The 11,497-nt window shown below is 37.2% G+C and overlaps 1 protein-coding gene across 1 annotated transcript; it reads left to right on the forward strand.

Annotated features, from left to right (window-relative positions):
- Positions 1-2,009: 2,009 nt before the first annotated feature.
- Positions 2,010-3,101, forward strand: LOC140137297 (uncharacterized). The gene has a single exon (XM_072158940.1). It carries the CDS (start codon positions 2,010-2,012, stop codon positions 3,099-3,101), a length of 1,092 nt encoding a protein of 363 aa, XP_072015041.1.
- Positions 3,102-11,497: the final 8,396 nt, after the last annotated feature.

Here is an 11,497-nt window from a genome sequence, read left to right on the forward strand (position 1 = left end):
CCCATTACGAGTTGTACCATAAATGATTTAATCCAGATGTTCTATCCACTTCATGTCCTAAATGCTTAGTTTAGACGCGTTACCCATTTCCATGTTGCATGGTATTTTGTAAAGATTCGCCTATCAATGGCGCAAATTAGCTCCGTTGTCTTACGACAAATTTCACGTAGGCCTTCAAATAGAGAGCTCCCTCCACTAACCATAATTAAGTGTCCGTGCCCTTATTTACTGGTGGGATGTTTACGGGAGTTTAAGTTTGTGCCTAAAATTCAAGCTATGGTAAGGGAGCCCATAATGCGCCATTAGGCGAATCTTTACGATATATACGATTTAATATATGCGCTACCCATTTGGAGCCTGTATCCTATTATGATTTCATTCAGATGAGCTATCCATTGAGACTTTGCACCATTGGTATAAACATTATTGTTTTAGTCAGCTGTGCTACCACTTTACAGGGTGCACCCTATGATTTAATTCAGATGTGCTACCCAATTCAAGCATAAGCCCTTAATATGCTTTAATTCAGATGTGCTACCCATCTCAAAATTACATGCGATGTGATTTAATTCATATGTGCTACCCATTTCGTGTTTGTACTCTCAACGATTTAATACATGATATCCATTTAGAGAATGTGTCGCATATGATTTCATTTATAATTTTTACCCATTTCGAGTTTGCATTGTTCAATTAAGATGTGCTAACCAGTTCATAGGGCACAGGCCACGAATGGGTAGAACAATCTGGAAATGGGTAGCACATCTGAAATAAATCATTTAGGGTACAAAAACGAACTAGGTAGCACATGTGGATTAAAGATTTTTGGGTTCAAACTCGTAATGGATAGCACATCTGAACTAAATCATATTTGGTGCATATATGATTTAATTCATATTGGTGTAAACTCTAAACACAGCACATCTTAATTAAATCATATAGGCACAGGCGTAGCAAGTCTAAATTAAATGATAAGTACGGCGCAACCTGAAAATGGGTAGCACCAGTGGCGTAGCGTCAATTTAGAAAATCCCATCGGAAAATTGGCTTGTGTCCAAATGGAGTCTCACCCCCCCCCACGTCATGGCCGGTGCCCCTAACAGTACGCCACTGGGTGGCACATCTTAATTAGAGCATTTGGGTCTAAATACGAAATGGGTAGCACGTCTGAAGTAAATAATTTTATGTAAACTCGAAATGTAATTCATGATTATACGTGTAGGGTGCAAATTACCCCAGGGTAGCACATAATTATGAATAAATCATAATGGTGCAAATTCTAAATAGGAAATACATCAGACCTAAATCATACGGGGTACAAACTCTAAGTGGGCAGCATATCTAAATTAAATCATAATAGGGTACATGCTTGAAATAGGCAGCACATCTGAATTAGATTGTAAATGGTACAAACTTTAAATATGTAGCACATCGTCATTAAATGATATTTAATGGGTAAGCACATTTGAATGAAATTATATGGGCAAAGGCTACAAGCAGGTAGCACATCTAATATATGTTAAAAGCTGCGTCGGCGTAGGGTTATGCCTGAAACGTCGCTGAACCTTTGTTTATCTACGGCAGTTTTCTGCTTTTATTTGTACTTTAAAAATATTATATTGATCCAGGTTGGGTCATAACTATGATTGTGATACCCAGATGCAGTATTGATAGTCACGGTTTTGATAGTATGACGACACTTGGAAATAATAATAAAAAACATACATTTTGCGCTTCGAAACCTTTATTTTTCTGACAATGAAACAAATGTATTATTCATATCCGTATAATATACATGTAACAGTCCAACCTTCCTTATCCGATCTCTCAGTGGCGTATGGGGGGAGCAAGCACAAACATACCATGCTCGTTTGTCTGGGGGAGCAAGGGGGGCAACGTTCCCGGGCGCTACCACTAGGGGGCGCCAACTTCGGCCTCACTTAAAAAAATATGCCATTCCCCAATTCCCACACCCCCGCGTCTAAGATATTCTCGGGTTACTCGACACCATGTCGAGTAAGATAGTATTAGTAGGTGACTTTAATATACATGTGAACGAACCATTCAAGTCCGACGTATCACACTTTCTTACCACAATTGATAACGCAGGTTTTCATCAGCATGTTGTTGGGCCAACGCACATCAATGGGAACACAATTGATCTTGTTATATCACGGCTTGATGAAGACCTGGTTATGAATTGTGCAGTAGATTTAAGGTTATCTGATCATAATGTAATTTCATTCAGTGTACAGCAGCATAAGCCTAAACCAAAAAAGATCATGGTTGCCTCTCGTAGATTAAATCAAGTGAATCAGGATGCCTTTCAGGCTGATCTTTCTACTGAATTTGCATCTTTTGATAAAAAGTATGAAAATGTCAACGATATGGCAATGTGCTATGATACCATTGTTAGGCAGGTGCTTGACAAACATGCGCCGGTAAAGAATACCATCCGTTCTCGACCATCAAATCCTTGGTATAATGAAGAAATTCATCAGTCTAGACGTTTCCGTCGTAAGCTGGAAAGGAAATGGCGGAAATCTAGACTAGAATCGGATCGCCAACAATATATAACACAGCGAACTGTTACTAATGAAATGATTGAAATGTCAAAACAAAATTTCTACAGGAATGAACTTGAGAATGCGGACAACAAAACTGTATTTAAGAAGGTGAATGGTTTGCTAAACAGAGACACCAAAGTGCTCCCAGCCCATGAATCGGCACAGGAACTGGCTAATGACTTTGCTAGCTTTTTCAACAACAAGGTCACTACCATATATCAAGATCTTGGTAAAGACCAACCTGATCTAGACAGATATGACCCTTTGCCTGAGAGACCAGTTTGTGTTTCATTCAGTGAGTTTGATCTTTTGGGCGAGGAGGACGTTCTTAAAGCCCTTAACAAAGCTTCCACAAAGTCTTGCTTGCTCGACCCTGTGCCGACATGGTTTCTGAAACAAAATATTCATGTTTTTGTTCCCATTATCACACGTATCATCAATGAATCCCTTCATACTGGTGTTTTTCCTGATAACCTGAAGCATTCTATTGTCACACCCATTATCAAAAACCATCTCTCAACTCAAATGACCTGAGCAATTTCAGACCTGTGTCCAATATTCAATTCATATCAAAACTTATTGAGAAACAGGCTGTTAAGTCGTTGAATGATCATATGGAAAGAAACAACCTGGGTGAAAAATTACAATCTGCTTATAAAAAGGCACACAGCACAGAAACAGCATTAATGCGTGTTAAGAATGATATCATGAAGTGTATTTCCAACTACAAAGGTGTTTTTCTAGTACTCCTCGATTTGAGCAGTGCTTTTGATACTGTAAATCACAACATGCTGATCAACAGATTACAGAGTGAAATTGGAATACAAGGTAAAGCTTTGCAATGGTTCAGATCCTACCTGTCTGAGAGAACCAGCAGAGTTTGCATTGATGGTACTTTTTCTGACCCTGTTGAGCTCGAATTTGGCCTGCCTCAAGGTTCAATCATCGGACCTTCAGGGTTTTCTTTGTATATTTTACCAGTTGGTCGTATCATCAAATCATTCAACTTATCCTACCACTTGTATGCAGATGATGTACAGTTGTACTCCTGCTTTGATCCCAAAGACCCGGTATCCATTGCTGCTGCTTTAGATAATCTATCTCGTTGCATTGATGCTCTTAAGGCTTGGATGAGAATGAACATGCTGAAACTTAATGACAGCAAAACTGAGTTTTTTGTGACCACTACTCCACACCTGAAGCGCTCAATGATACCGGTTGCTTTGAGGGTTGGGGACAAATCCATCTGTCCTTCAGATTCTGTGCGTAACCTAGGGGTTATTTTTGACTGTCAAATGTCTATGTCCATTCACGTCAAGACTCTTTGTTCTAACCTTACATACCAGCTTCGCAACATTTCCCGGATACGTCGGTACTTGGATTATGACACTTGTCATCTGGTCATAAGAGCCCTTGTCCTTTCCAAGATCGATTATGGCAATGGGCTGCTTCTTGGCTGTTGTAAAGCAGACGTTCAAAGACTACAACGGATCCAGAATTGGGCTGCGAAGCTGATATGTAAGGCCCTCAAATATGATCATGCCACACCGTGTTTAAAGCAGTTACACTGGCTCCCTGTTGAAGAGCGCATCAATTTCAAAGTTTTAGTCACTGTGTTTAAATGCCTCACCAAGAGTGTTCCTGAGTACCTGTCTGATTGTGTTTCCCTGCACTGCCCTGCGCGTGCAGGCCTGCGTTCTGCTTCTGATACCACCCTCCTGACAGAGCACAACACAATCAAAACACTCATGTCAGCTGAACGCAGGACCTTCTCCTATGTTGCGCCTCGAACCTGGAATAGACTGCCAATTGGTATCAGGGAATCACAATCAGTGGGTATTTTCAAGAGGGTTCTAAAGTCACACTTGTTTCCATAGATTTTGTAGCCTTCACAGGCAGTTCTCATTTATTTATTTTCTTCATGTTCTTCTTTTGCTTTTTTTTGTGTTTTTTTTTTGTTTTTGAGCGCTACGTTCTAAATGTAGCAGCGCTATATAAATATTTATAATGTATGTATGTATGTATGTATGGGGGTAGCCCGGGGGTAGTGGCGCCAATTTTGTTTCTTTCCCCGGGCGCTACCAACCCTAGTTACGCCACTGCGATCTCTTTTACACGGATCTAATTCTCTGTTATCCGAATGTGTGTCCGGGGGTTGGATAGGGTAGGGATGTGCGGCTTGTATTCCGAAAAATATATAAAATTTGCCGAAAATTGAACCTAATTTTACGCTTCTGTTCAAAATTTATACGGTAAATATGCCCAATTCTGACATTTTTTGTGCAACTGTTGCAACAACAATGAAGAATCTGCCCTTTTCTAATTTTTTGAAGAACATTTTGAAAAAATCTCTAAAAGTAATTTTCATTTTTGTTTTAGTATAACTTTACAACCCAAAGTTATACTAAAACCAAAATGCACCGGAAGCTGCCGCACATCACCGTACCCACCTTTTCACCAAGAATCCCCTCGGACTGTGTGATCTTAACACACTTCAGTCATGCTCTGAACATTTAGAAAGACATTCAATGCAGAATTACACATAATCCGGTTTTTTCACTTATCCAGCCAATATTTACTCACATCTGTTAGGATAAAAGGCGTAGGACTGTATATGAATTAAGCATACTTCATTCACGACATCACACAGTACTATTATTCTAGACCAAAAAATATTGATAATGGTTGTCCTCAACCACCTTGTTTAACAGACAGGGTCGGTCGGAGTTTCTTTTTTCTCTGTATAGTTTTGTTTTTAAAGGTCATAGCCAAAGTATGTAAGAGCCTAATTAGCTTAATTAAATAGGTGTGAATTAGGATATTAATTTCATTATTGCAATTACTTCATTCATGTTTTAAAACATTTCTAAAATTAGGGTTGGTATTCTTTTGTACTGTAAAAACTGTATTTCAGATTTTGAAGATTAGAGTCGGTTGGTAGAGGGTAACCAATCAATTGTTTTTGGCCTAAACTTGCCAAGAGATAAATAGTAACGAACCCTTTTAACCCAATGTCTTAAAATTAAACTACAAAAATACTGTAAAGTATCTTCATATTAAAGTGACAGGTATGGTAAATTTAAATAGAAAGTAATTATCTTTTACTGCATAAAGAAAGGAAAGAAAGAGAGAAAGAAAGAAAGAAAGAAAGAAAGAAAGAAAGAAAGAAAGAAAGAATGAATGAAAGAATGAAAGAAAGAAAGAAAGAAAGAAAGAATGAAAGAAAGAAAGAAAGAAAGAAAGAAAGAAAGAAAGAAAGAAAGAAAGAAAGAAAGAAAGAAAGAAAGAAAGAAAGAAAGAAAGAAAGAAAGAAAGGAAGAAAGAAAGATGAATGTGCGTAGCAAGTAACATAATAGCGTTATGTGATTTCTGTTAGGCATAATAAGTGTTTCTTTGTCGTAACGCTAACATCCAGGAAACATAGGGTCGGTGAGCTTTTTATACTATATATCTCTCTTTTTTGCTTTTGGAAAAGGAGGAAATTACTCAAACTTTAAGATCGATATATTCTAAAAAGTACAAAAGTGTGATTGAGAAATTACTTACTGATTGAATATGGGCATGTTGTTTCTGTAGGAAAAAATGAGTGGATCGGTAGAGTTTTATTTTAAGGGTGAGCAGAATTACGGCAAAGAAATATATTTTATACCTAAGGCACTGAGTATAATATATTTAGTAGACTGTGATACACTCACACGTATTAACCCTCCGTTCGCCGGGTCTTCGTCAGAGAGCACAGAGTTTCGACTGGTATTTTCGTCACATGATGGTAATCGACCATTCTACCTCGTCGAATATCATCACGTGTTGATTTCCATCATGCAGTGACCAGTCAAGTCTTTGCGAAGTCTGATGAAGACCCGGTGAATGGGTCGCAACGTAACTGAAAATGGTTGGTAAGTACTATATAAGTAAGGTGAATCCAGAAGTTTGATTACACTATGTTACTTCCTTTCTATGTGTTGTTTAGTTATCAATTAGTTTCTCAATGATCCTGGTTTTCAATCATATACCACAAAAAGCTTAGAAGCCCTTTTTGAGGCACATTTTGATATCCACTTTGTCTCACAATGGCAGAAGGGGGGGTATTAAGTACAAATAACCATACATCATGATGTACAGCAAATATGAATCTGAGTGTCGGACCTCATGGCTCCTTTCTCAACAATATGTATTTAGTAATAAAGAATGTGTAATGTTTGGTATTTGAACCCCAATTTTACCTCAATTAAGCCCTTTATTAAATGCGACTTAGTTTTTAAAGTTTAACTAATTGTGTTAAATGTGGCCATTAACAGGTTTCATCCCGAATTGTATGTTTTCAAGAACTTGTAATGTTAATATTATTGAATACGCGGACTGTAATTTTGGAGGTGTTAGCCACGTGCCTACAGTTTGATAGGGAAATCGGCCTGTAACAAATCCATTAAATTACATGAGCAAAAAAGAAAAATAGTGAGAGCCAAAATCTTAATTCACTTCCCGTCAAAACTTGCCTAACTCCAAAATAATAATTATGGTAAAATAATGAACATTTCTCTTCCAGATGGACTATAAGTTTCGTGCTTCTGATTATTGTTTCAAGGCAATTATTTTGGATACCAATATGGCAAATCTATCACATTTTAGGTCATATTTTGACAAAAGATGCCGTGTATCTATTTCTAAAGTAATACTCTTTCATGTTTTTGCTTTTTATTGAGTTTCTTTTTTGGTTGTGTTTGTTTATTTAACTGGAATTAGCTTTTTACTACGACACTGTGATTGCTACTGGACACCCTTACCAAATAAGTTTTTATCAATATTTAGAGGATTATTAGTTAAAAGGTGGATATGAGAAAAGTGACCAAAGCCATCAGCAATACGCTCCCAGCTGCCCCAGAAATAACACCATCATTACATTTGTCAGAAGAACATGCAGACACTGTCGCAGCTTTCACATTGACACTATCATCACCTCTAAATAGAACTTCTGATACGTCATCCTTACTCCACTGGCCATTTCCAGGATCTTTATCGTTAGGGAACACCAAACAAAAGCGGGCTTGAACCCGGAACGTCTTTCCTATGTGAAAAGATAACACATTGAACAAATTGTTAATCCTTACTTCATTGACCATTTCCAGATGGCCTTTATCTTTAGTCAACACCATACAATAGCTGAATTGAGACCGGTCCATCTCTCCAATGTAAAAACAACAAGAAATGTCTTTAAAAAGACAACACCATGGATAAAATTCATGTTTCATAATTTTACATTGACAAGTACTTGGAATGCTAGTAATTTTTTGTGTGTAGCACATGCACAACTAACCGGGTTGGAAATGTTATTACCACGAATACCACCAATGACATACTATAAGCTAAATTGAAAAATGTGTGTTAAATAGGTCTACATTTAATTTATACTTAATTTATACTTGTACAAACAAAGGGATCAATGGAAATCACATCCACCGAGTTTCGCATCAATCCAACAATATATATTCAGACGAAATTGTGATTACGTTTTCTGACATGACTTTGAACATTCTGACAATCCAACAATATATACTTATTCCACCTCAGGCTCAGATGACCTTTAACAATTATAATCAAAAAGACTGATTACCCAATCCCAGGGGTTCCCTGGCTCAATGCAATCTTTATTTTCTGAATGTGTTGATTATAATTGTTACTACTAACTGCCCAGTTCTTCTACCAAAATGTATAAAACCAAAGCAACTATCTACCCCAATTACTGGTATTTACCCCCCCCCCCACTAGTGTCAATCCCAACATCAATTAGTGATGGTAACTATCCCTAGTTAACAGTTAATTGCTCATTATAATTGTTGAATTAGTGGTCACTTGTTGACAGCTTATCAGTAGCCTGGATCAGCAGGGGTGCATTTAGATCATTTTTCATAGAGCAATTGTTCAAAATATTTAATGTCAAATGGTTCCTAAAAACCTTATTTGTGAATGGATTTTTATCGTTTAATATGTATGTTTAATATATCAATTATTCCATTAACAACAATTTCCTAAGTTTCCATCCATAAATAATCACAGAGTATTATGTGTTTACAAAATAAGTGTTTATTTCCAGATTTCCAATTAACTATTATCAGTATAGCTGGTAGGGTGCAGACCTTGCTGATAGTTATAGTCAGAAACAAGTATTTTGTCCTGTAGTCCCTGGCAACCCAGTCTGCTTGTGGCTCACTCGCAAACATACACGACAGAAACCGGCTGTGAAGGAGCCTATATGCACGTAAACAACTTCCTTATAACATAAAATCCGATTTTGAGTATAATAAAGAAAGTCATGCATATGCAAAATGAAGCAATTACCTATTGCTAACTTGGTAAAATGCATACTCGTAGCCCAATCTTGTACATCATAGCACCCAGTTTTGGTTTGTGGTTTCGAAATGTTGCAATTAAACATTAGTTCTTTCAAATATGAAACGCTAAAACCCAAATCTTAAACAAACAATCATATATTTAGAAAGATTTAGCAAACTGTCCATGATAGAGATTGGACCCAAGACAAAATACACCCAAATTAAGTGTCAATTCAGAATTATCCCACCATGGTGGAAAAACAAATTGTTAAATCGTTTACATTGTATCAGACGCCATAAATGCGGCCCATACACATTCAATTAATTTTGGAAAGTCGAAGGGGCTGGTAAGTGATTTTTGACACACATTCATGGGGCACCTTTTAAATTTGATTGCTCAACCATGGTTAAACTAATAAAAATATGGGATGGATGGATGCACCTTACGGACATTTGTTAGGAAGAGGTCTAACCCACCCGTAATATGTCCGTGCAAACAATAACAATAATAAAAAAACCTTTTAAAAAGGGATGTGCCGGCAAAGGATGAATTACAATGAGTAACATCCGGTTTCTGTTTATATAAATATATGGTAAAAATAAATTGTTCAATGTACATAAATCCATTTGTTGCGATTCTCTCAAAATCGGGCACTTTCAAGTTTTCAAATTCTGAATTCTGATGACTCTGAATTCCTACGTCAGTTTGATTCCACGTATTATATATTTATTTTCTTTACGTTTTTACTTAAATTGAAATAAGATGAAAATAAATTCCTAACATTTGGCAACAAATGTTATCCTTCCTGCACCCATAAAATTTCTGAAGCATTCCACATCAGCGATTTTCCCAATAGTTACGTTACACACTGTTCTAACCTTCTCACACAACTCTCACGATATTGACCCCAAACCTGACTATATAGACTTTACTTTTTAAAAGCAAACAAATGTTATAAACAACTGCGCTGATTCCTGGTTGTCCAATGAACTCGCGCTGTTTATTTGTGTACAGTAAAATTATAACACCATTATCAAAAAATTGGTACATTTCAAGAGCATTTTAGCTCTGACGAATGCCAGTTGCTGACGAAGTTTAGCAAATATCACCTCAAACCCCAATAAAGTTGATAATAGCAGAACAATGTTGCATAAAGTCCGAAATTGTGCCCCCCCCTCATATATCAAATTCAGCTTCCTTCAATCAGCCATTTTAGGCAAATTCCCTACATTATGAGCACCAATGTAAACACATGGAAAGCACATTATCTATCAAACAATTATTTTACACCATCTCCCGACGCACCCGAATTAATATTTAGCCCGTACGGTTCATGCAGAACTCTTCCAGACTAGTTGGCACTTCGTGAAGAAATAAGTTCCATACTAAATGTCAAGTCTGTATTTGAAGCTAATCAAAGATCCACAATAAGACAATTGTTAATGACGTGTGCAATAATAGCTTTTGTTCGCTAATTTAAAAAAGGGCATAAGCCCTTTTGATAAAGGGCATAACATAAAACAGTCTTCTATCATTACAGTATATTATCCTGCTAATTTATTATACTCTCCCAATTGCCAATTGATTTAAATGTGCAATTTATTTGGAACACATACTGTACAATGACATCAAAACCTTATCATGGTTATCCCTATATTTGTGTAGGATCTGTGGATTATTACAGCAAGGTATTATGATATAGCCTGCAGATTTCACAACACCATATAGAAATATGGTTGAAAGCCCTTAATTTACTGCTTGTTTCAGAAAAAAATATTAACGACATTAATTAAGCATTAAAATGAGCAGAAATAGCATAATTTTGGCTGGATTTGGATTGGTTACTATAAATAATGTTATATCCTGCAAGTGTACCAGAGGTGGGAGAGAACGAATTATTTTAAAGGATTTTAAGCAGCCTTTTTCTTTTGGTTTCTGTATAGAGGCTCTACCATGATTTTGCATGTAAATTAGGTATAATTTGATAGCCATCAGACTGTTTGGGCCAGTCGTAAAAAATAATGACGGCCAACCTATTCCTAGTCAGAGGGATCATACAAGGGCTGCTGTCAACCTTCATAGCTATCGTTAAGAACCGAGTCGCTCCTGTGAAGAAAGAATGACGTTTTCTTTTAAAGGCAAATTTTGTACATATCTCTATGTGACTTTTTGGTGGTGTGAGATCTGTGAGATCTGCAGATAGAGGACGGCTTGTAGCCAACCAACCATGATGGAGAGATAGAGGGGCGGCACATACCTAGAACGCAGATAGAGGGTGGCTTGTAGGGCGGCAGATATATAGAGAGAAGTGGCTTGTATAGGGCGGTACAAACCAGAAGGATGGTTTGTAATTGAGACACACTCCAGGATGGCGGCTTTTAACCAGTCAGGATAGAAGAGAGAGAGATAGAGGGGGCGGCACATACCACAACTGCAGCTTCTAAAAGACGGGGGATATATAGAGAGGAGGCTTGTAGCGCGGCATAAACCAGGAGGATGACTTGTAACCAGCCAGGAGAAAAATAGAGAGTTAGAGGGGCGATTGAAAGGTGGCAGATATAGAGGGGTATATAAGGCATAATTATATATTGACCCTTATT

This window comes from Amphiura filiformis, chromosome 17, assembly GCF_039555335.1.
Source record: "Amphiura filiformis chromosome 17, Afil_fr2py, whole genome shotgun sequence".
Taxonomy (NCBI): domain Eukaryota; kingdom Metazoa; phylum Echinodermata; class Ophiuroidea; order Amphilepidida; family Amphiuridae; genus Amphiura; species Amphiura filiformis.